General features: G+C 35.0%; 1 protein-coding gene and 1 non-coding gene across 6 annotated transcripts in view; one reads left to right on the top strand and one right to left on the bottom strand.

Annotated features, from left to right (window-relative positions):
* Positions 1-27771, bottom strand: part of Dlic (dynein light intermediate chain) — a 53092-nt gene extending 25321 nt beyond the window's left edge. For all 5 annotated transcript variants that reach the window (XM_069822491.1, XM_069822492.1, XM_069822493.1 and 2 more), the window contains exons 1-7: positions 27642-27771; positions 27131-27204; positions 10309-10425; positions 9153-9383; positions 7166-7335; positions 5131-5360; positions 1763-1874 (exon numbers count right to left, since the gene is read on the bottom strand). In XM_069822491.1, coding sequence (XP_069678592.1) covers positions 1763-1874; positions 5131-5360; positions 7166-7335; positions 9153-9383; positions 10309-10425; positions 27131-27204; positions 27642-27724 — 1017 coding nt within the window. In that variant the 5' untranslated portion in view covers positions 27725-27771. The remainder of the gene's footprint in view (positions 1-1762; positions 1875-5130; positions 5361-7165; positions 7336-9152; positions 9384-10308; positions 10426-27130; positions 27205-27641) is intronic.
* Positions 14040-14112, top strand: TRNAT-CGU (transfer RNA threonine (anticodon CGU)). The gene has a single exon. It is a non-coding gene; the product is annotated as a tRNA-Thr (tRNA).
* Positions 27772-27977: the final 206 nt, after the last annotated feature.

Raw genomic sequence — 27977 nt, 5'->3', positions numbered from 1 at the left:
GCACTAATGTTTCATACAAACTGACACACAACAAACAACACGACAATGTGGGAGAGGTGGATACTTTATCTGTCTCACTAAAGTATCAATCATTTATGGATACTTTAAAATAAAGTTCTATAGACTGATTTCTCTATCCTACATTATGCAAAACAACACTAATAAATAGGTATTCATTCTTGCCTTGTTGCTGGTTTAGAACAATTGCTGATGCAGATGTCAGAAATACAGAAATATGCTGATAATTAAATATATTATGTATTATGTTCTTTTACTTACTGGTATTAAGATTTTCACAGTGTCTACATCACACACTTTACTATTCAAACATGAAACTGCAGCACTCAACACGTGTATCTGTTAAGAAATATGTATAATTCATATGTGCAGATTTCTGAATAATTCTTTATGCTGTAGCCAAATAAAAAACACGTTTTTAAAAAACTCATTGCTGTAAATCTATTTCCCTATTACAGTATTAATTTTAAGGTTCCTTGGATGTCGTTATAACCAAGTTCTACTGTAATTAAAAATGCTTCTTTCGTTTCTACCTGACCAATAAGTGTACCCTAATTTAATTACTTGAGTAATTATATACAGGTTGTATCTAAATTGGTGTCAAATATTTCGGGGACATGTTCCTAACACCAAAACATTACAAAAAGTTCATATCAACATTGGTCTCAAAATAATTTACTTCAGAGTTACAAGACAAAATTTAATGTTACAAAAATCGCTCGAAGTGGCTTCCTCCTGCTTCGATGTGTCCCCTAAACCTGCGTTACATGCTCTGGTGTACTCTGTTGAAAATTCCTGGAGTGTTTCGTATTTCGTGAAATCCAGTTTGGATACCCTCTCAGAATATCAACATTAAGTACAGGAGTCGCATAAACCAGGGACTTTAAATGTCCACAGACGAAGAAATCCATTGGATTCAAATCAGGCGATCGAGCAGGCCATGCAATGAATCCCCTTCGACCAATCCATCTTTGGGGAAATCGATCATTAAAAAAATTACGAACTATCAGACTGAAATGAGCTGGAGCAGCATCGTGTTAAAACACATTCGTTGGATGACATCCAGAAGCACATCATCAATTAAATGATGCAAATCATTTCGCTCTGTTCACTCACAAAAAACATTTTCTTTTGATTTCTTTGCTCTACAAAATACAAACAAACAAAAAACCATCAAACAATCAGCAGTCAACGAAGGGACAAATCCTTTAATTACTCCCTAACAAATGGTTTTCAGACCCATGTTCTTGTTAACTTTTTTAATTGTTTTGATGTTAGGAACACGTCCCCGAAATATTTGACACCAATTTAGATACACCCTGTATATTTAGTGTATGATTTGCAACCCTAAAATTCCAACACCTGCTATGTTACATTTTAATTTTTCATAATTGGACCCCTCCATGACTGAAATTCATAAGCTGTCACTGTGGATACATCATTAAAATACCTATCAAATTAACAGCCTGGAAAGCTATTTTATTTTTTTCCCTTTCCCATCATTTCCTAGTAGGACATCTGATTAAACTGTTCATGTTTACTAGAACGGAGCACAACCCCTCAATTCTGGGATCACACACAAATTTGAAAAATGAAGTACTTAAAACAGGAACACTTTACTTCACTAATAAGTCTATGATCTAATCAACCACCTCCTTAAGGAAAAGAAGTATCCCTGATTACCGCAATGAACCTGAAATCCTAGTAATGAAAAACTCAGCCAGTGTCGCTGAACACAGCTTACCTTTCTTACAACAGGCTGGACTATAATATCTCGGTAGTAGTCGTCTGGCTTCATACTCTGCATGTTCTCGTACAATATGCTTATTTTCTTCATATTATCCCAACCAGAAGGACTGAAAAGTAAAGAAACAAGACTGAGTACAAAGCCAAATAATTGTTTTTCAGATTTTTTTATTGTTGCAACTTTCCAAACAAAATTCCTATTTCAACTAACACAAAAGTGAATTTTCATGTAACATTCAACATTAGTTTAGGATTTAGGCTATGGTCATAACTAGAGACCGGATTCTTATGTATTTACATATTGCATTCTTTTACTTGTAGACTACTGGAAATGACAAATGTCAGCGATTTGTGGTTCTGATATGGTTATAGTTGAGTTTCATTTGACATATTTTTACATATTCTTAGTAATATTACATATTTTACATATTATGTAAAGAATGTAATATTTTTATACATATCTAGGCAATTATTGAGTTTTTAAGTTTTTGGAGTAAATTCTTTTTATTTTTCAGATTAAATTATTGAATTTTTTTTTCATGGACATATGTCTTAACGTTCCTGTCCCATTAGTCCGATTGCAGGGTCGCTTTTTGTTCTCACTACAGTACACAATGTTGGTAAAGAGGAAGGACGTCGTTATGTTTTGTTCACATAGAAAATACTTCAATTTGTAAAGCTGGCTTAAGACAATAGTTCTTTTATAAATAAAAAAACAAACATAAAACTAGGGATTCCAACTCTTTGTCTGTAAAACATAATAGTTCGGAGTGCCTCAAATCTATGCATTTGCCCTCATGCTTTCTCAGAATCTGGGATGTTTAGGTGCGCCGGTTATTTAACTATGTTACAAATTGAAAGTAGGCTATTAATAATAATATGAGAATTGCGCAAAAATGTGCAATTACGAGAAGGGTGTCACTGTTCACTAGCGTAAAGTAGGCTATTAGCGAGGGGTTTGAGTCGGGTGTCAGGCAAATCAAAATACCATTATGTGTGTCACAGAGAAATATTTTTCTAGGAAATCTTAAGGCACAAGAAAAAAAAAAAAGCATAAATTGTGGCAGAGACAAGTTGTATTTGCAAACTATACAATGGGATGGAAATGGCAAGTCACTTTCGAGGCTATATGTATGTATGTATGTATGTATTTATTTACACTGCAAGTGGGCAACCACCCGGTGGCAGTGATATATACAATATTAACAATACACAATAAAATGATAACCAATACACAATAAAATTTACAATACACAATACAAATTTACAACACATATACAATTTTATACACAATACAATAATAATACACAATACAATTTAACAAAATAATAATAAAACATAAAATAAAATACCTAATTTTACAATACAACCTACATAATTATCTATAGGTCCTACATAAGTTTCAATAGTCTTTCACTTTACTCTCATCTCATTCCCTGTAGTGGCACTATGACGCATTTCACTGACACTTTAGCACACATTTCACTGACACTATAGAACACATTTCATTGACGCTATAAATTATCACTGATCGGAACTGTTCACTGCACTGTAAAACCATAACTTCACTGACTCACCTCGCTTCACTGATACAACAGTTCAAATAAGTCAAATAATTACATCCTTATGCATACTTATAAACAGAACTACATTTAAACTAAACATTTCTAGTCTAAGGCCCTCTTACGCGCTAGTTTTAAATAATTTACAATTCAAATCAAGGAAGTAAACTCGTCAGCCTAGATAAATACATGTCACCTTAAAAAATTAAATGTTGAATGTCACCTTAATTTTAATTTTCACTTTATATACAACTTTTTAAATTATTCTTGAATCTCCTTAAGGAAGGACAGCCCTCAAAGACCGCTGCAGGTAGGTCATTCCAATCATTTATAGTTCTATTTAAAAATGAGAATTTACCTACATCCGTTTTCTGTTTCCTACATTTGATTTTAAAATCATGATCGTTCCTACCATAGTACGTTGGCTTTTCTAACCGACCCGTTATGTCTACCCATGCTTTCTGACCTAGATGTGCTCTATACAATGATGTTATTCTAGTTTTCCTACGTCTGTTTTCCAAAGTTTCCCATTTAAGTTCTTCCTTCCACTTCAACTGACCAGTTAAATTGTGACGACATTTTTGTGAATTTAATGCATTAATAAATAGTGATTTTAAATTACATATTTTATTAATACTACATATTTAATTACATATCTCCCCAATATTTACTACATTTTTATGCACATATTTCGCATTCTCATATTACATAAAAACCCGGGGCCTAGTCATAACAGTGTTGTCAAATCATTTTCGTTCCCTGCAGCTAGTCTTCTTACAAAGAAACCCAACGCATTATCTCCACTACCACGTTATATGCAAAGCTATACCAACTATTAGATCATTTAGCGTCAATGGAATTCGTAGTAACAATATTGTATTTGGGAGATGAGGGCAAGGATTAGTCACGAATTACCAGACATTTACCTTACAGTTGGGGAAAACCTCAGAATAAACCAACCAGATAATCAACCCAAACAGGAACCGAACCTATGACTCAGCATAACTCCAGAGTAACAGACATATTTAGGGTGTTTGGCATAGGTATCGTAATTTTAACTGATGATATCCCTAGCATACTTTTCTATATCAAAAGTGCGTCATCTGTCCTACCCTTGAGGGAAAAATGGCAATGCAGTACATTTTGAAAACTTCCAATTCTTGTCATTTATTATAGGATATGTTTTCTAGTCTTGAACAACTGTCAATGAATCAGCAACCTTTGACTACTGTATAATTTTGCAGCTGTATTTTCTTTTATACGTATAATTATAGTTGTGATGCTGTTATTCCTGGCGCAACTCCTCCTCTTTGCTTACGTCTTAGGAAGTGAAGGCTCTATAAAGTATAGGTAGGTAGTATCGTTCGCCATTTTTGTTCTTTCGTTGCCGAACTACCATACAAGGAATCTATTTGTCACACCGTTGAACATTATCATGTCGTAGCTCCTATGATAATAAATCAAACGCACTGTAATTCAGCAAATAATTGAGCGGCAAATAACGTCTTCGTGTGCTTCCTGCGAACGCCAACGAAAGAGCCAAAATGGCGGGCGATTATATTAAATATTTATCGAGCCTTAAGAAATGAATAACGTGTTCCTCAGCAAATCACAAGATGCACACGTTTAAATGTAGCCGATCTGCAATGCGATTGGCTGCTGGAAATTAGAGCGACAGGACTATAACTTTCATGCAATAAAATTTGGTAAATCCAGAAGTGTATTTGCCTCTTATTAGTAGAAATGACAACTGTTTAAGTCAATTATAATGCAATAATTATTTCCTAAGAATATGTGTACTTACATCAGCACGGCATCCTTCTCGACAACCAGTGCAGGCGTTCGGAAGGGAAAGCCATAAATGCGGTGTGTGAGGTATTTATACAGTAGATCACAGTTCTTGTCTTCTTTAGCCGACGTGTAGAACAGCGCTGCTCCGTACTGCAGGCAGAACCGCCGAACCCACTGCTGCATGAAGTCGAAATGTTCGTCACGATAATCGTAATCTTTTTCTAGCGTTGACATATAATCCGTCTGGAAAACATCAACATCATCATAAATAACATATTTACAAAATAATACACATTCAAAATTTCACTCTTCAGATTAGTAACCAACACTAAACACACAGAAGAAGCACAAGATGCTGCATTACAACACATCTGTATGAATTGGATTGAGAAAACTGACCTTTAGAGCTTCATCTAATCATTCATCATCATCAGTCTATCAAGTAATAGGTCTAGTGATCTGTTAGGGTCTTTACCTTCTATATGGACGACAATTTGGGAATATGTTGTTTTCTAATGCCAGGCATTTGACAATAAAGTCATTTGACCTCTTGCACTCCAATATTTTTCAAAGACATTATTATGGTCAGAACAGTTAGATTACCTGTTCTTCTGTATGGTTGTGAAACTTGGACTCTCACTCTGAGAGAGGAACATAGGTTAAGGGTGTTTGAGAATAAGGTGCTTAGGAAAATATTTGGGGCTAAGCGGGATGAAGCTACAGGAGAATGGAGAAAGTTACACAACACAGAACTGCACGCATTGTATTCTTCACCTAACATAATTAGGAACTTAAAATCCAGACGTTTGAGATGGGCAGGGCATGTAGCACATATGGGCGAATCCAGAAATGCATATAGAGTGTTAGTTGGGAGACCGGAGGGAAAAAGACCTTTAGGGAGGCCGAGACGTAGGTGGGAGGATAATATTAAAATGGATTTGAGGGAGGTGGGGTGTGATGATAGAGACTGGATTAATCTTGCACAGGATAGGAACCGATGGCGGGCTTATGTGAGGGCGGCAATGAACCTTCGGGTTCCTAAAAGCCATTTGTAAGTAAGTAAGTAATTATCATGGCCAGCCACTGAAGCACAGATTTTGAGGTGTTCCGAATCCATTTCTTGGTTTGAGTTGCACAATGGGCAGTTAGGGGACTGATATATTCCAATTCTATGCAGGTGTTTGGCCAAACAATCATGGCCTGTTGCAGCTACAGACGATTTTCGTGGTAAATCGGGAATTAACTGTGGATTATGGTGCAGAGAGTTCCATTTTTTCCCTTGAGATTGTGTTATCAAATTTTGAATGTTGAATTCTAAATATGTGGATTTAATAAATCTTTTCACAGAGTAATACGTAGATTTAGTACCAAATCTGTAAGTAGCAGTGCTGCCCTTCTTTGCTAAAGCATCTGCATTCCCAGGATTCCACAATGGGATGGTATCCATTGGAATACAATTCTTTTATTGAGTGATATTAATTGAGAGAGCATTTTAGTTATTTCTGCTGTTTGAGATGAAGGTGTGTGTTTAGAGACTATTGATAGAATAGCTGCTTTGGAGTCTGACAATATAACTGCATTCTTAAATTTATTGATATGGCATAGAAGATTCCTGAGACTTTCACTTATTGCAATGATTTCTCCATCAAAACTTGTTGTTCCATATCCAAGAGATCTATAAAGTGAGAAGAGACAGCACATAACACCTGCACCGGCACCTTGTTCTCAGGAGATCAAGGATCTGTCGGTGTATAAATGAAGCCAGTTTTGTCGAGGGTACCTAACATTAATTGTCTCTAATTGGGAATATAGTTAATATTAATTCAATTACTAATAAGGGTGCGAAACTACTAATAATGGTCTTCTACAGCTCGTGCTCAATTCATGTTACTAGGATCACACACCTTCTTACTAAACGAAAATAGATTTGATTAATTGGATAGAACTGTAATTCTCGAAAGTTTGAAACTTTTGTAGATCAACTTTCATTAGTGATATCAATACAACAAAAGCAATATTCTCATGACAAAGTGTGAAACTGTGCTTACCTTTGTTACAACTACGACCACATCTAATCCTAGGTTCCTTGTAAGTACACCCTCGCCTAAAGGCAGAATGTCTCCACCTTCATCTTCTAGATTCCGAGAAGTCCTCCTCATTGGGGACCCTTGTTCCAACTCATCTCCTGGTTCCACGTAATCTTGCCACTTCTTTACATCTGTAAATTAATATATTGACACATTAACAACGACGATATACATGCATTCTCTTCATTCAATGATAGAATTTCATAGCGAAAATCCTGAGACAGCAATCTAGAGAAGAAATATAAATAAAGTTGTATATGTACAAATTGAGATTGTGAGAATCTCAACTGGCGCACTCTACCTTCAAAAACAATGGAACCTAACGGTAAAATATTGGCTTTAGTGGGCTAAAAGATTGTTTGGTATATAATCTAGGGGTGTGGTTCATAGGTCTGAGAACAAACAACTTCAAAACAGTTGCTGATAATTTAATTCCAGAAAGAGGCATGTAGGTACCACCTGGTCACCATCCATTGGCACAGAAAGCAGATTTAACTCCATGGATATGGATGTATATACAGTGTTTTAAATAATATATATATGTGGTGTGTCACACATTTCTACGCGAGGCTACACCGAGAGGCGATTGAAATATATAAACATAAGAACAATTTCAATCGAAAAGAAGAAGGCCTCAAGGTTAACAAGGCCTGGTATCCGGCATTAAGGAAAACCAACATCAAACCCGCCCGCGTAGCACAATTAAACAACACAACCCCGGACGCGAAGAGCGTGGAAAACAGCAAACCCGCCCGCGAAGCACATTTGAGCGCAGACCGAGGCGACAACAGCAAGCCCCCCCCCCCCTCCCGCACTATATATACAACGATGCAGCCAGCGCAGACTGTAATCGGCACACGCAGTAGAACCAGCCACACCAGCAATAGACACCACTGAAGATGTTCACCGCAGCAGTGAACGAAACGTTTGGTCTCACAACCAACAGACCACGGCCTCATAGCCCGGAAAACTTTTCTACTGCTCAGAACATTATTGTGATTTTCTACTGACCGACCTCAATGTCAACCAGTCGCAAAAATTACGTGTTCATAATTCTTGTGTTCACTTCGTCTGCGATGTCCGTCGCGCTGACCACATTACCCCATCCTTCCAAACTCTAAACTGGCTACGGCTTAACGAACGTAGAAATTTTCATTCTCTTGTTCTCCTTTTCCAAGTCCTTCACACTTCTACACTACCTGCCTTGCCTCCCGTTTCAGTTACCTGTCATCATATCATAACCTCTTCACACGCACGCAAAATAGCCGCATACTAGCCATACCAACACATAAGACATCATCGTATTCATCATCATACACAATCTCGCTCTCGCGCTTGTGGAATACCCTACCCAATGACATCAGAGACTGTCGGAATTTAATAGCGTTCAAAAGCAAACTTATTAAGCATTTTCTTACTGCGTAGAGTAGGTTTAATTTTTACTTAATCAATAAAAGAAATGCTCCTCTCTTCTTAAGTTTTACAATAAACTGTCTAGCTTTTATAAATCAGTTAATTTTTTAGTACTTTGATTTTTATTGTATTTGTAAATTTAATATTAATTGTAATTATAATTGTAATTGTATTCTTAATATTGTAGTTGTAATCCCCTGGAAGAGGGGAAGAGAAGGCCTGATGGCCTTATCTCTAACAGGTTAAATAAATAAATAAATAAATAAAATAAAATAAATAAAAACATTAGCTTTTCTTCATCTGTTTCCTAATATATTATTGAACGTCTGTGATGTTATTGACACTTTTATCTGAAATGTTGCAGTTTAGTATATGCTGCAAGTTCATAATTGAATCTTCTTCTCTGAAGAGATGTAAGTGCCAACTCTGAAACACTGCACTTCCACACAGTCATGTCCAACTACAAACTTCTTCTGTTGTAAGCAGTAAATCCATAATTACTATCATTTTTAAATTAATAACGATGGTTACTTACATTTGTGTCTAGCATCCTGTAAGTCATCTATGTCGATTTTCAGCCTGTCGATATGGTCTTGTAAAACAGTTGCCCATGTCTGCAACTGATCTAAAATACCCCAAGGAGTCGTCATGGCAACTACAAACATCACCAGTGTGTGTGGGAAACTTTCTTCTGATAGCGCAAACCGTAAAAGATGAGCATGAGAAGGATCGCCATCCAGGACCCACACGCTGAGTCGAGTGTGATCTGCACAACAACAACAATTACTGAAGATCTAACATAATTTATAAGTCAACTATGACACTAAACACGTATCAGCGATTACACTACTGCACTATTATGTTCAGTTACATTAACAATAAACATCATCTTCTATGGCCATTCAAATTACATTATTCTCCTGCGCCAGTCAGTTTTAAGTAATGATGTACTGTACCCTTATACTCCCATTTTTTCTCCATTATCTGTCTAATACAAAAAATCTGATTAATAGTTGATCTATTATGCCTAAAACCACACTGATAATCCCCAATAATTTCATCTACATATGGAGTTAATCTTCTCAAAAGAATATGGGACAAATTTTGTATGACGTTAATAAAAGTGATATTCCTCGAAAGTTACTACAGTTAGTCTTGTCCCCCTTCTTAAAGATAAGTTATGGACTCCTTCCATTGTTCTGGGACAATTTCCTTTTCCCAAATAAGAAGTACAAGCTTATAAATTTTACTAAATAATGTGTAGAAGAAATATGACAGTAGAAAATAACATAATTATGTTTAAATGTAGAGCATTATTCCAGCTTACTAATGTTTTCAAATTTTCTGGTTAATACCTAAGCTGAACACTTTCTACCTGTGTCAGGCAGCAAGTTAATTAAAGTACAGTCTTACTCATAAATTTATAATAGCAAAGCTCTATGGAACCGAGTGAAACAGCATGCTTAGTGAACATGAATAATAAAATTCTTCCTGGGAAACTACAACTGACACATCACAGATCTTTTGGTAAAATTACTGACATTTTGTATACTGTAGGAAGAACAACAACAAAGCCAACTGCTACAAGATTTCAGAGGCTTTCAAAGAGAGCCTGAAAAATGAAATCAGGTTCATAGCTAGAGTTGTTATAAAAATTTCATAAATATCTTTACCATCAGTTCATCACTTACCATCTCTATATTCATCACGAACATCTATATACGCATACTCCAATCCAGAACCTTTCTTTGGATCTTCTACACCCTGAAGTTTGGCTATTAAAGTTGTCTTTCCAGATTCATTATCACCTACAAAATATTAAAATACTATATCAGAAAAAAATTATTTAAAACTTGTAGATCTATACTGAAATATGAGTCACTCAGAAATAAACTCAAATTTTGTTGTGTAAGTGAATTGCATAATTCAGTTATAGTCACGCTGAATGCAGCACCTATTCTGCCTAGATTACGATATGGAAACACTGAAAGAGTTTTAATTTTAGTTATTGTTTTCTCAGTTTTAACTTAATACAGTTCATTAGTTTAGGCTACAGATGTTTTGAATCGTATTTAGTTCTAAGGCAGCGTATGAATAGTATGATCACAGAAGTAATATTCATTTGCAAAATACAGTCTTGCCACAGTGTGCAATTAAAAATTCTTTGGACGAAATTTTGTCACTAACATTTTCGCCTCCATCTGGAGTTCACGCTATGTAGTCCATGTGTGCAAATTTTGGGACAGCCCGTACATACAACAATAATGTCTAAATTATTTTTCTATTTATAAAACGAGGCTTTTAAAAGTGGATCACTCAGGTGTATCAAATGTATTTAAGAGATCTGATCCTATAAAAATGACGCACCCTTCACTAATAATAATAATAATAATAATAATAATAATAATAATAATAATAATAATAATAATAAAATGATTTATTTAACCTGGCAGAGTTAAGGCCATACGGCCTCCTCTAACACTCAACCAGGAGTAAAAACTGTGTTACAAAAACACTACAAATTTACAAAGTACACTACAATTTTACACACAAAACTGAATAAGATAATAATAATAATAATAATAATAATAATAATAATAATAATAATAATAATAAAATGTAAACAACAGGTAAGAAGAAATCAGACATAATATTTAACATACAGAAAGAAAGAAAAAAGCATAATAAAATGTGAACAGCAGGTCAAAATAAATGAGGCATACAAAGTATAAAAAATAAGAATTATTGATGATGATGATGATGATGATGATAATAATAATAATAATAATAATAATAATAATAATAATAATAATAATAATAATAATAATAATAAGGGTAGAGACTGCATCTGGTTTTTCTTCATGTGATATGACATGGGAGTTTTTACAGACTGACAAAATTCGGAATGAAAAGTAGAAATAATTTCGCACATAGTAATAAATTTCTCCACAACTTAGGCGTCTGGTAACATATTGGGCAGCTCATTTCATTTCTTTTCAGATTGTTAGAGCCTATTTCAAATCCATTGTCATTTCATGTTTTAGATTTTTTTTACTTAAAACCATTGTATTTCATGTAGGCCACATTTCCTGATAAAATGACTCATACTGAACTTGAACAAAATCCGTCTCAATAATTATGAAAAATTGCTGCTGTGCACAAACGGAATGCAAAAAAAAAAAATCTTTTCGTGTTTTTTCTTGAAAACGTTGATATCCATTTTTATAGCATCACAATACTTTAAATGTACTTCGTACAATGAGGCAGAATAAATTATTAAGTATAATATATGGATGAAGATAAATGCAAATAAGACGAAGAAAAATAAAGAAGGTAAACTTGTCAATACTAAATGAGGCAGTAGAGCAAGTGGACAGCTTCATATATTTGGAGTGTACGTACTATATAAGTAGTAACATTAGCTGCTGCCAGGAAGTCAAAAGGAGGATAGCAATGGCCAAGGAAGCTTTCAATACAAAAAGGAGCATCTTCTGCGGACCTCTGGAAAAAGAACTAAGAAAGAGACTAGTGAAGTGCTTTTTGTGGAGTGTAGCAATATGTAAGGCAGAAACATGGACATTGTGATGACGTGAAGAGAAGCGACTAGAAGCATTTGAAATGTGGATATGGAGAAGAATGGAGCTTGTGAAGTGGACAGATGGAATAAAAAATGAAGCTGTGTTGTGATGAAAGAATAATGCTGAAAGTGATCAGGAAGAGAAAAAGGACTTGGTTGGGTCACTGGCTAAAAAGAAACTGTCTACTGAAGGATGCACTGGAAGGAATGGTGAACAGGAGAAGAGTTCGAGGCAGAAAACGATATCAGATGATAAACGACATTAAGATATATGGGTCGGTCTGGTTGGCGCAGCTGGTATAGCGCTGGCCTTCTATGCCCGAGGTTGCGGATTCGATCCAGGGCCAGGTCGATGGCATTTAAGTGTGCTTAAATGCGACAGGCTCATGTCAGTAGATTTACTGGTATGTAAAAGAACTCCTGCAGGACAAAATTCCGGCACAGCGGCGACGCTGATATAACCTCGGCAGTTGCAAGCGTCGTTAAATAAAACAACTTTTTTTTAAGATATATGGATATGAGGAGACAAAGAGGAAGGCAGAAAATAGGAAAGATTGGAGAAAGCTGGATTTGAGTGAAAGAACTGCACTTGGGCAGAAGAATGAATGAATGAATGAATGAATGAATGAATGAATGAATGAATGAATGAATGAATGAATGAATGAATGAATGAATGCGTTTTTCGGAAGCAACACAAGAGTGTATGACTAATAGTAATAATAGTCTTCATTAAACATGTGCACAATTTTCATCTTTTTTTTTAATTTGTTCTGGAAGCCTGGATCAGGACCTTGCAGAGTAAGGGTGATTTTGAAGTATCGGTGGAATAATAATAATGGTTAAGAGTTAGGGGGAAATGGGAAAACTCGGCGAAAAACCCCTCTACCACAAATTCATTCCATTACCGAGACGAGAATCGAACCTGGATCGGCATGAGGGAAGCAGAGAGGCTAACCACTCGACCATAAACGAATTTTACGACAAATTAATCTGTCTGCAATAAATACGAAAGTTACTATAATGTACAAAAATAAATTAAACAAGTTTCAAAGAAAAAAAGAGGATGCATATATCAGAGCTGTATACTTTTCTATAAAAACAATCTCTTAAGTTCATAGGCCTATGATGGAAAGGTCAGATGCCATATGTCAACTTGATATTTAACCTCATTTACTGATCTAGTTTTAATGTAACGGACCATATGGGTATAGCATCACAACCTGCCAAAACCACAACGCAAAAATAGTTAATAGAACAGGAACAGTTACTGTAACATATTTCATTTGTGAAGATTTAATGCTACAGCGATACCATATCGACATCAAATTACTTGAAAACAAACAGAAAAAGGAAAATAAAATGAGTACAGGAAGTGTTTAGTTTCACTCATGACGTCACACTCCATAAACCATAATGTAGCTTCTCTCAATGCCGTGGGTGAAGCCCGGGTATAATGTCACACATCGTGAAATGTTTGCAAACTTGATAACATCATATTACCATAGTCACGAAGCTCAATACGTAGGGAATATGCATCCATTGATAGTTGCTAACCACTAGGATCGCTACTATCACCTCATCACAGACAATGTGAAATAGTACTGGCACAGTCTATTGTTCCTAGTACCCTCAACAACTCAAACTTCGTGACTGTATATACTAGACTGTGATATTACTCTACGACTGCGATAAATTCTAATCCTGTTACGATGTGTGTGTATTTGTGTATATTAATATCACTTTGGATAATATTATAGATTTATTAATTTGTCCTACAGAATAATATCTGTAATATTGACAATTAATATTTGAGGAGAAAAATTCGCTCCGGCGCCGGGGATCGAATTCGGCGTAGCTCAGTGGTCAGAGCGCTTGGTACGTACAACCAAGGACCCGGGTTCGATCCCCGGCGCCGGAGCGAATTTTTCTCCTCAAATATTAATTGTCAATATTACAGATATTATTCTGTAGGACAAATTAATATCTATAATATTCTCATAGCTGCAGTGCATATATTTGTACAGATTACAGTGCACGTAACTGCGGAATCCCGGCCAAACAAGTCACTCAGCTGAGTGCACTCCTAGTATAATGGCAGTTGACATTGGACATATACGTCAACATATATGCCTAACTTGGAGTCAGGCCACAAAGGGAAACATTGAAGGAGGAGGATTCGGTCCGGTGCTGTGGATTGAATTCGGCGTAGCTCAGTGGTCAGAGCGCTTGGTACGTAGAACCAAGGACCCGGGTTCGATCCCCGGCGCCGGAGCGAATTTTTCTCCTCAAATATTAATTGGACAATCTTGCCAACCGTCCCGTATTTCCCGAGACAGTCCCGATTTTGACCACTGCGTCCCGAAATAATTTGCATACGCATCAAAATGTCCCGATTTCATGACCTATTAGATCTTTACAGTTTATTTTTGTTTCTATCATCTTGTTGGATTTAGTCTGGATTGAAGGTAGGCTATTTCCACACAGTCTCATACAGACATGCTTCCAACATGTGACGAAATAGAGAAATGACTCTAGTACGCATATTTAAAGCAGAAATTTAATTATCATTTACGTGTCAACAGAGTGACGGGTGTAATGACCGTAATACACAAAGGGCAGGCTTGATCACAGCCTACAGGATATTTACTGAATCATCTATCCACTGTGCTCATCTTAATCATTTTGACTTTAGTTCGGCGCCATTCAGTATTATGTTATTATGCCCACTTTGTTCCATTTGATGCCTCAGTCATTGGTTTCGGCGGAAAAATGGAGAAAAAAATTATACAATAACATTTACGAAAGATACAGATATCAACGAGAACAACAACAACAAAGATTTATAAAATACCGTAGCCCTTCAAGTGTAATAAGATCTGATACCTGTGGTGATAAATCACGTAAAGGAATCGGTGTTTTCCGAGAAGAATAGCTGAAATCTTTTATGTACGTAGGTTAGGTTAGTTCTGGGAACATTTAAACATTTTGTTTATATTAGGTTAATAATTACATTTTTTTAGTAGGTTGTTTTACGACACTTTATCAACAGCTTAGGTTATTTAGCGTCTGAATGAGATGGTGATTATGCTGGTGAAATGAGTCCGGGGTCCAATACCGAAAGTTACCCAGCATTTGCTCATATTGGGTTGAGGAAAAACCTCGGAAAAAACCTCAACCAGGTGACTTGCCCCGACCGGGAATCGAACCCGGGTCACCTGGTTTCACGGCTAGACGCGCTGACCGTTACTCCACAGGTGTTAGTATTTACATAAATATGATGGGTTCCTAATTTCCAACGAGTCAATATTTCTTTTATAGGTAAGTTTTACTGTTTTTCAACTTGTTTTGTGGTCATTTTTGGTAAGTTTTTGTAACTTTTTTTTATATATGATATCTACTGCATAGATGTCCAATTGTAACTCGTACGAGGTAACCCCTGGTGTAAGCAATCCGCAACACATATTCTTTAAGGTCGTTTTTCCTATTTTATATGGGAAATTATTGACCTTAGCAGAGCATGCTTGAACTGCAATATCTCCTGGTTATACACACGTTTGGACATCCATGATTTTGTGTGTGCGTGCGTGTGTATGTGTGTTTACCAATTGAATATGTGGATTGATAGATGGAAATAATTAGTGCAATAAAATTGTCCCTAATTTTTACTTACGAAAATTGACAAGCCTAATAATCATGTAGGCTTATATTAATAATTTCACCTTAGTGCTAAAAATGATAAAAATGTAGAGAAGGGAAATTACTTATGGACATACTATTTTTTTTTTAAGTGTTAATATCAATTTTATTACAACACATTCAGTTTTAATGTTTACTGTTACAAAGTTATTTTTAGCATGTATTATTGTATTCGAAATTTTAAAAATGTAGAGGGGGAGGGAAGTTTCTCGTTTTTTCTTAAATGTTTATATCAAATTTATTAGAACATATTCAGTTTTCATGTTTAATGTTACAAAATTATTTTTAACATGTATTATTGTATTCGAAATTACAGTATAAAAATATAGACGAGGAGGGAAATTTCTCGTTCACATACTAATATTTTTATTTGTTTTTTTTTTCTTAATTATTTATATGAAATTTATTACAACGTATTCAGTTTTAATGTTTAATTTATAAAGTTGTTTTTAGCATGTATTATTGTATTCGAAATGTTAAAAATGTAGAGAGGGAAGGGAAATTTCTCGTTCACATACAAATATTTTTATTTTTTATTTTCTTAAATATTTATATCAAATTTATTATAACATATTCAGTTTTAATGTTGTTTAATGTTATTCGAAATGATGAAGTGGGAGAGAAATTTCTCGTTCACATACTAATATTTTTACTTTTTTCTTTTTCTTAAGTATTTAGATCGATTTTATTATAAAATATTCAGTTTTAAAGTTTGTTATTACGAAGTTACTTTTATTGTGTGTTATTATTATTATTATTATTATTATTATTATTATTATTATTATTATCATCATCTTCATCATAATACTTGTTAAAACAGTGAATAGCTGCATCCTCCCCATCTTGCTGTATGGAGCTGTGCCAGAGAAAAATGGAGAGGAAGATTCTAGATGGCAGTGTAAAAGACAGAATTCAGAACTAAGAGTTTAGGAAAATGACAGGTGTCAAAGATGGCTCAATAACAGCAAAATACCGTACATTATTACTTCTTTGTTCGATTTCACAATCCTTCTCGCTATCATAACTTAAATACTCGGTCACAACACGATAACACGCTAGAAATTCCATTTCACAATCCTCTCTGCACTCAACTTTCACTGTCGCTATTTCTCGTCACTGAAATTTTCTGCTGCTTGAAGTCAAGGGCTGCTGAACTTTGATGATTTCTTTTAAATATAAAATAGAAGAATATCTTATGATGAGTTGCCAGATTTAACACATTGCAAATATTTAATACAATGTATTCCGCTGTGTTTATTTTTACTTTTTGTTTCTTATTTTTATTACGTATACTTAATTCAGCTGTCTTTATAATATTATGCAAATAGTATTTTTTTTCTAATTTAATGTTCATATTTTACCGCAGTGCACTATTTATTCAAATGTCTGTTTATGACTCTCATCTAAGTCACGTGATAGGTCACGTAATCTACTTCAATATATTTGCGCAAATATATCTTGTAGCTAACAGTGGTGCTATCTCTCAGTAATGTTCGGAACGAAGGAGGTAGAGAGAGAAAAGAAACAAATTTCTTCCTACAACGACGCCACACACCAACATCGTGTTCTTATGTTGGCAAGATTGTGTATTTACTTAAATTTGGTGCTAAACGTAAGGGCACGGTTCAAAGATACCATGGGGAATTCTCCAGTTTAGCACCAATATAATATGTATTCCAATGTGTTTATTTTTATTGTGTACATTTTATTGAATTATTGGGTTATGATTTTATGTGATTCGTATTTGATTCTAACAACATTAATAAGTATTCCACCGTGTTTATTTTTATTTAACTGTCTCTTTTGATCTCATTATGTAAATCGTATCAGTATGTAATTTCTTAAATCCGATTCAGTTGTATGTTGAACTATGTAAGTAAGTTTTAATCCTGGTTGAGTGTAAGAGAAGGCCCTACAGTCGCAACTCTGCCAGGTTAAATAAAGTCATATTATTATTATTATTATTATTATTATTATTATTATTATTATTATTAAACGAACATAGGCATGCCGGGTTGTGAGAATGGACACACAAAACAGCTTGGAACCCAAATGTCGGTCACAAGAGAGCAGGACAGAGAAAACAATGGGCAGACAACTTGAAGATCCACTTTGGCAGCAACTACTGATCCGAGGCAAATGATCAAGAGGACTAAAGAAGTCAATTAAAGGAAGCACTGAAACAAGCATGAGAACTTTCCCTGAAATTACTAGGAATTGCCAAAATAGCTGCCTTGTTTAGGCCCTTGGCTTTGAGGAACTTTATGAGCTAAATAAAATAAATAAAAAAGATGATAAAAAACTACAAAATTTATAATGGTGTAGAATTCATTTCAATTCCAATATAATACTGAAGCACGGGAGTGTGTCATCATTGTTGCTGCATAAGAAACAAAAGAAGTTACTCAGCAGTGACTGAATAAACAAAATGCCATTTACTGCACAACAACGAGCGAAATGTGTCTTGTGGTTTGCTAAATTTGAAAGTGTAACATCTATTCAACGGCGGTTCCAACGAGAATATGGTGTTCGATGGGTTCTGTGTTACAAATATCATGTGAACTGGAATGGGCTAGCCCTAAAGTTAATGTTTGGTGCGCGGTAAGTCACTATAATCTGTATGAGCCGTTTATCTTCGCAAAGGAAACAGTTCTATCACGACCATACCTGGACATGTTGAAAAACTTTTTCGAACCACAAGTGCAACAGGAAAACATCATGTTCCAACAGGATGGTGCACCACCTCATTGGGTAACAGACGTCTGTGATTATCTGGATGACACATTTGGTAACAACTGGTGTGGTCGACGAGGGCCAATTATGTGGCCTCCAAATTCCCCAGACCTGACACCACCTGATTTCTTTCTCTGGGGTTTCGTGAAGAATTATGTGTATGCACAGCGATCCAGGGATATTTTATGATCTAAGAGCAAAGATTTTCTCAATGGAGGAATTATCCTCAAGATATGAACTGTGTCGTGACTGCAATGGTGGGCACGTTGAGGTCTAATTTGGACAAAACTCCAATTCTTCTAGAATGCATGTACAAATTATTTAACAATAAATAGCAACAGGTCTCATTTTACAATGTTTTTATTTTATGTCTTTCATCATCCTGTATATTATGAGCATCTCAGACTGGATTAAAAATTAAGTATGTAATATTATGAAAGTATTAAATACATTCTAACACAGAAAATACAATAATTGAAGACTTCCCTCGAAAAAGGGTATAACATCAAATTAATGAATAATGTGACTTCGGTAGAAAAAGTAATTCTGAAGCATTAATTTCTAAGAATAAATGGCTGCATCCAATAGCTGAATAAACTTGTATCCTTGGTCAATTAAACTGTTCTGTTAATAAATAGAGGTCTAACGAAATATGCCCCTGAAATTATTTTCTTTTCTCCTGAAAAGCGTATTATAGATTTGTTGGTTACACCCTTAATCGAGGGAGGTTTTCAATTATATTCATATCTAACTTATGGTATATCGAGCTGATGATTGTTAAGAAGGCAAAGAAAGTACTACTAGTTACACCTTAAGGCAAACACTTCATTCTCGGCAATCTACTACTCACTACACTGCCATTACATTCAAGGTTTCAAGTTTTTGTGGCAGGCACAGATAGAGTAAACAGAATAGTGCAAAGGTGAAGGTAGCTGATATAATAACATACTGTACGAGATAATTCTTTGTCATGATAATGCAGGAAGATCCCTTTTTTAAGCAGAGAGGATGGTATTTTTTTAAACTTTTTTCCTATTTGATGTAAAATATTAATTGTTTGTATGTAGAGAGCTCATAGCTGTGGCAACTCAACCAAATAAAAATATTTTGAAAAAAAATTGAGGGCCCAAATCTGAAACAAAATATACCCAATGCAGGATTGTACTAAAACCGATATATCTAAACCATTTTTAAAGACAGATTCAAACAGTTTTTTGCAATGTATTTGCAAAACCATGTTCTACAAATTGTCTGTAACAGAATTTTGTTATTAGTCCCTACGTTTGTAAAATAAACAATTAAAATTTAATAACAATTTTCTGATTTCCTTTCTTGCAAACAAATGGACGTATTTTTAAAATGAAGTCAGTTAACAAAATTCTGTTACCGAGAAAAGTTTCCTAATAGTCTAACGAATGTGTGTTCTAAATTTCATGCATGTATCTTTAATAGTTCAGAAATTATATCCATTTTTGTCTGGCAATGTAGCAAAAAAAATGAAGTTACTGGGAACCGATAAAAGCAGGTGTGTGATTTAAAAATCCATAGCGCAGAAAGTTTAAAAATGACGTTTCAACATCCGATAAGGGCACAAATACCCACAAAATGTTATGCAATGCATTCCACACATATCAAAGAGTATTTCAAAGAAAAAAAATTTTTTTTTTTGAAAATTTAATTTATTGGAAACAACAATAAAAGCGGGCGAGTGGTTTAAAAATTCATAATGCAGAAAGTTTAAAAATGGCGACTCAACATCCGATAAGGGCACAAATACCAACAAAATGTTATGCTATGCATTCCACACATATCACATAGTATTTTGAAGATTTTTTTTTTGAAAATTTACTAATTTTCCACCAAAAAATACCAGCCTCTCCCCTTAATTGCAGATTATAATCCACTTCCAAAATTTCGATAAGTTATTTGCAGACATTGATTCATTTCTAGGTTCGTTACAACAAGCAGTGTATGTATCAGTTCCTGTGTAAACCATGGATGATCTTATGCACATGCGCTGGTTGGGTATCTGGTACGGGATTGAAACAGAACTGGATGATGTTGGAATGCTTTTTCAGGTCACCGTGTACTAAATTCAGAGATGCTGTAACTGTGATCATCTTTGCCTGACAATGGACTGCTTAATTACTATCGTTTCGCAGCTAATTCAAGTTGCAGAAGACAGAATTTCGATAATTTTCTATAAAAAAGATAACAAAAAATATGGGAGGTAAGAATTCTGCTAATTCGATGTCGTATACTAGGGACTCTTTCACCTAAAATGAAAAAAGTTTTTTTTTTTTTTTAATTATTCATTTATGTAGTTTATTTATTATACTTTTACTCGAAGTTGCATTTTGAAATTGTAATTAACTATTTCAATACCCAAATAATTTTCATTGTCTTTCTTTCTGGCGAAAATTTAAATTAAATCTCTAGTTTTATTATTCGTCTGCACTGTCACTTTCCATCTTAATCTCACTGATGTGAACAGTCGATCATGTCTTTCTTCAGTATCCAGGAGACTTTGGTGAGTGTATGCACATGTCCGAGACACGTAACTCTTCCGTACATGCCTCAATCCGCTGACTACTTCTGATCGTACCGAACCCGTGTCAAAAGTTTGTTGGAATGTCCGACTGCAGTATGTACATGTTTCCGGTTCAGAACTGATGTGGAGTATTTTGGAATAGCTTTTCTGTACTGCGCATGCTTACGATGGTTACAGATGGTTACTAACTGTTGTTGGAACAAACCTACTGTTTCAATTTAGTGGAGGTGATGACGGTGTCTTTGGAAGGACCGAAGCTTGCCAACAATACACGGGTGTTGCTGTATGCTCATTCGCTATGAACGACTGACATTCTGAGCCATCACTGAACCACCTGAATCAGTATGATGCCGTCTTAATAGTGACCAGTAGTTCATCTTCTACTCCATGCATTCATTCTTAAAAAAACGCAGATACATCCAAATCGTAATTTCAAAAACTGGCATTGTATGAAGAAACTTTTGCAACATTTTAAAATAAGAATTAAATACTGTATTTCAATGCTAAATTATTTTTGTTCCTAAACCATTTAGTGCAGGTTCATACCATTATTTACAAAATAAGCCTTTAGAGACAATATTTAATATGCTATCAAATAAATACAATAAATCTGTGTAACGAAACAGTCTTTCAGAAGAAACATCAAACCCTTACTTCAATGCAAGAACTAGGTAACTGAATTTTTTATACTGAAGAGGGGGGAGGGGAACTTCTTACATTGGCTGGCCTCAACATTGATTACAATACAAACAAGTAACTTCTCTATAAGTTATAGGCTATTTGCTAGCAAAAGATTACACGATGAAAAGTAGGCCTACATGAAATTGCAAAAAAAAAAAAACAAAACAAAAAAAAAAATCACTACATATCAAAACTGATAACACTTTGAATAGATCTGAAAGAACAAACAAAGGTGAAATAGGAACCACTTATTCATTGACGATACAAGTTCAATGACTCTAAAGGGGAATTGGGAGATTTCACTGGCCACTCGGAATCTCAGATAGTATTTGGAAAGCCTGGTTCAAAGGTAGTATAGGAATACTAACAGAGGGAATAAATCTTGCAAAATATGAAAGAAAAAAAAACGAATCTTGTGATGAAACATCAAAATTTTTCCAAAACATTGTTGTTGTTGTTTAGTCAACTGTCCGGAGACAGGTTGGAATCTCATAAGTGACACCAATAAGGCATCACTCATGACCCAACTAAGCCAGGAGATAATGGAGTAGTGTAGCCAGTTCCTCTCCCCCTTCATTACATACATCGCTGACTAGTAACATATTACAGCAATCAGACTACAGTGTAAGAGAAAAAAAAGAATCTTTTGATGAAACACGAAAATTATTTAAACATTATTAAATATTAATTTTTATGACGTTAATTTCATTCTACACATCGCGTATCATGAAAATCCTTGTTTCCATACAACTAACAGGAATAGTTTCGAATACGAAATTTCATATTTTCCCTGTCACTATTCATTACATATAATATGGAGAATATCATCATCATCATCATCATCATCATCATCATCATCATCATCATCAATGGCACGACAGCCCTTCATGGGCCCTGGCCTTCTTCAGAAGTTTTCGCCATTCCTCCCTATTCAATGCCAAACTTCTCCAATTTCTAACACCCAGTCATCCATCACACAGTCTTCCCATCTCAATCTCGGTCTACCAACCTTCCTTCTTTCCATCGGAATAAATGTAAAAACTCTCTTCGCAACTCTATCATCTTGCATTCTCACAACAAGCCCGGCCCAATCCAATCTTCTTATTTTTATAAATTTAACAATGTCTGGCTCATTATATAATCTGTACAGTTCGAAATTGTATCTTCTTCTCCATGTTCCGTTTTCTCTAACTGGTCCAAAGATTTGCCTAAGAATCTTTCTTTCAAATGTACATAATAATGTCGCATCTGACTTCTACAATGGCCAAGTCTCAGATGCGTAAGATAGTACAGATCTCATAAGAGTTTTATACATCATAATTTTTGTATTCCTAAATATAATTTGAGATTTCATATGTCTTCTAAGACCATAAAAGCATCTATTGGCAGATAATATATGCAGAATATACCAACAAATATAATAAGTAGTTAAATGCTTTGCTCCAACATGAGTTAAAACGATTTCAATGTTGCTGTTTCAATTACCGTCACAGTTTTGTACAACAAGTTAATGATAGTAGACGCTTCACTGTATAATGATAGTAGCTTGCAGATAAAAGTGCTTGGAGTGTGGCAAGAGAAAGTAAAACAAGTGGGACTTGCTTCCAGTCCTTCTGTGTACTGTCACACTGTAAGCCTACTACACTTATCAGAGTTCAGGGGCATTCACACCTCGGTACAGTTGATATCTCACGAAAAAGCTCACAACAACAGATTACTATAAATTTGAACTCTAAAAGTATGTTCTTTTCCCTGTTGAAATGTATGAATATGTCTTTAAGACTGATAAGTGGTTATAGGCCTATATAAATAATCAGGAAACAATAACAAGAACTGAACATGAATTGCAAGGGAATATTTTCAAATTAAATTGTATGTTTACTGTAACAATGCCTAGAGAAAAGATAAAGGTTATGGCATTCTGAAGTATCAACAAATTTTGTAAATAAAAAAAATTGTGCTGAATCAGGAATACACCAACATGTAGAATTTGTTACCCAGTTTCGGAAATGAAACTACAGTGTATCAGTTTGAATGTTTTAGTTTGTTTTGGTTTACAAATGGAGAGTATGGGTCTATGATTACTTACTTACAAATGGCTTTTAAGAAACCCGCAGGTTCATTGCCGCCCTCACATAAGCCCGCCATCGGTCCCTATCCTGAGCAAGGTTAATCCATTCGCTATCATCATATCCCACCTCCCTCAAATCCATTTTAATATTATCCTCCCATCTACGTCTCGGCCTCCAGAAAAATGATCTTTCTCCCTCAGGTCTCCCAACTAACACTCTATATGCATTTCTGGATTTGCCCATACGTGCTACATGCCCTGCCCATCTCAAACGTCTGGATTTAATGTTCATAATTATGTCAGGTAAGAATACGTTGTGTAACTTTCTCCATTTTCCTGTAACTTCATCCCTCTTAACCCCAAATATTTTCCTAAGCACATTATTCTCGAACACCCTTAGCCTCTGTTCCTCTCTTAAAATGAGAGTCCAAGTTTCACATCCACACAGAACCAGTAATAGCCTATATAAATATTCTATAAATTCTAACTTTCAGCTTTTCTGAGAGCAGACTGGATGATAAAAACTGCTCAACCGAATAATAACAGGCATTTCCCATATTTATTCTGCATTAATTTCCTCCTGAGTGTCATTTATATTTGTTACTGTTGCTCCAAGATATTTGAATGTTTCCACCTCTTCAAAGGATAAATTTCCAATTTTTATATTTCCATTTCGTACAATATTCTGGTCATGAGACGTAATCATATACTTTGTCTTTTCGGGATTTACTTCCAAACCTATCTCTTTACTTGCTTCCAGTAAAATTCCCGTATTTTCCCTAATAGTTTGTGGATTTTCTCCTAACATATTCACGTCAACCACATATGCAAGCAGCTGATGTACCATGTAATTTAGAAATTTCATTACGGATATTGCTGTCAACAGCTGCTGGCAACCAATTGTTCAGCCAAGCACTCTTTCTCACTCCTCAAAAGCCTCAAGAATTATTTACGATCATCCATGCCACAAGATCCAGTCTATGGAGAGATTAATTTTTGATCCTATAGAAAAAATATATGCCAATAAGTATATGTAACTCGAACACGGAGTAAGGCAATGAAGGGAAAAGAACCAAAGGAGAAGGATTCGATCCAGTGCGGTGGGTTGAACTTCGGAGTAGATCAGTGGTTAGAGCACCCAGTGCGTAGAACTGGAAGACCTGACATTACACAGCAACTAGACTATGAAGATGTGATCGATGAATTTGCAACAAAGAAAGCATGCCATAGACCAATCACTGCCTGATTTGACTTTGGCGAGTTCAACACACATGTACGGTATTTATTATTATTATTATCATTATTACTATCAATTATGGTACTGTTGATATTGGTTACTTGATGGTAGCCTATATTCATGTCGAAATAAGGAGAGGAAATATTTTCCTCTGCCTAGAGGCGCCAAGTAGCTAGATTCCCCCCTGATAATGGGTCTATCGGTGGTGGTAATAATAATAATAATAATAATAATAATAATAATAATAATAATAATAATAATAATAATAATAATAATGTGTCTAAATACAAGTACAAAGCATTACCATAAAAGTATTCTGTAGGCCTAACTTATTAATTCTATCCACTCCTCTCCCCAGGAAGAAAGCTCAAAATCATCACGTCATGATGATGATGATTTTTATTTTATTGGGTTATTTTACGACGCTGTATCAACATCTAGGTTATTTAGCGTCTGAATGAAATGAAGGTGATAATGCTGGTGAAATGAGTCCGGGGTCCAGCACCTAAAGTTACCCAGCAATGATGATGATGATGATGATGATGATGATGATGATGATGATAATAGCTCATTGTTCCACAAATAAAGAAAATCAAATCATCAGTCGCATGGATTCAGCCATTTACAACGACCCCTTCAGGTCAAGAGCCACATGCATTTGTTCATCTAAAGAGGACAACAGACAAAGTACTTCAAATGTTGTGAGTTTTTATTACCGTACTTCATAAGTAACGAAAGATACCCAAGACGCATCGCTTCAAAATACATCAAAATGCAGAAAGCGGTTCCTTTATGCACAGGCATCACTGTCCGCAGATTTATGAATAGTGAAAAAGTTACAATAAGTACTTAGTAGGTAGACCAACCTATTGTATGAATAACCAGGTCAACTGGACAAATATAATAACAGACGAAAAAAGTGGAGAAATCTGTAGTAACGGCAATGATATAGATGTAGCTAAATTGAAATATCTATGATTAAATGTTCAGTATATCACCGCCACTTCGCAGCAACGACATACTTTATTTCTGGTCCAGGGAAAATACAATACGTCTCTGCTACCAAGTGACATTCACCCCGAGTGTTTTCGTAAAGTGGACCAAAACTACAATATTGTGTTGCTATGAAGTGGCGGTGATGTACTGAACATTTACCCACCAATATATGTTAGGTCAGGTTAGTTATTTCTTTCATGTAATTTTTATGAAATTAATTTAGGAATGTAATACGGAGAGTACACTTTAAGAATTTAATAAAATTTTCATGAATGTTTAGCCATTTCAATGTGATTAATGTCTAAAGACTTCTAAATCACACAAAAGTAGGGTGAATTAGAACAAAACATAAAGAATACATTTACGTACCTACTCTTAATATGAACGATGAATAAATATACAGGAAAGAAACTACCACATATAATGGAAACAAAATTAAGCAAACATGACTGTAAACAGAACACACTGTTTACTTTTCCTTCAGCTGTTTCTTTAACACGTGATGACGTCATAGCTCTTTGCATCATGGATACGTCCTACGCAGTAACTGCATGGAAACACCCTACTTTATTATTAATTTCAATTTGTCGGAACACAGAAAATGACTTAATTCAAAATATCATAATTAACAAGAAGACATTTAGGCTATTAATTTCAGCTTAACACTGTTTACTCTTGAATCTTAACCTCTTTACCTACCAAGTATGGTCCCTCCTACAACCGCACATTTAATTAAAATTATTGAATAATATACTTCCTACAAGTGAGCCAAGAATTCTGAGCTTAGTCCGTTGTTAGCCAATTACAATAGCTCAAGTCTTCACCTACACCATCACTCCACGTGAACCAACTACTCTTAACACGAGTAATTTTAAATAATTAACATAAAATGACATTGATACAGATTGAAGATAAAGATAATATCCATGCAATAACATTATTTCTGTTCTAAAATAAAATATTCTACTTACCTAACACTACCACTGATTTACATGATGGCAACTTTGTATTTCCTCTTGTCTGTACGTCTCCTAGTATAGCTGACCTGAAATATGTATAAATTTTCAAATAAGGCTCTTATTTTAGCATTAGAATTAAATGTGCACTCATCAACACACGAAAACATATCTACTAGAAAGCACCAAAGTAATCAATATTGTTATAATAGTCAACCTTCAAAATACAGACATTACACATAGCCTAATCGATACTGTGATGAAATACGAAGTTCGGAGTCATAGAATGACAGTAAGTGTCTGCGATCTTACAGGGTTTATTATTGACAATTACTCATTATAAACTAAATTAGAGCTTGATATGTAGAAGTGCGTGGACTACAAACAGTCGGATGGTCCGGGATCAAAAGTCAGCCGTGGGAAAGAAGTTCACACTGTTGGACATTTAAATTTCACAACCAGTGAAGATTTATCAAACGACACCAAAGGCGATATAAATTCTGTTCAATCGATTAAATTCACGTACCATAAATTTTCTTTATTATCCGCTTCTTCCTTCTTTTTCGACGAAAACCCGTTCACCTCCACATTTTCTACAACCGGCGCCATCTTTGACAGGCCCTAATGACATTACCAACATAACAAATTGTAATGTCACTAACTTCATCTATGAAAATCGTCAAGCTATAAAGCAACTAATTAAAACGTGATGAGACATACAGTGAGCAATTTTGTCTACTCCTACAGCAAATAACGCACTATAAAACAATACGTACTGTGTTTAACACACACTGCATCAAATTGAAATTCATACAATAGGTAGGGCGCGGTTATTTAGCGGTGTATTGGCAATGCAGCGAAA

The sequence above is a fragment of the Periplaneta americana genome, chromosome 3 (assembly GCF_040183065.1).
Source record: "Periplaneta americana isolate PAMFEO1 chromosome 3, P.americana_PAMFEO1_priV1, whole genome shotgun sequence".
Taxonomy (NCBI): Eukaryota; Metazoa; Arthropoda; class Insecta; order Blattodea; family Blattidae; genus Periplaneta; species Periplaneta americana.
This window is presented reverse-complemented; position numbering and strand designations above follow the sequence as displayed.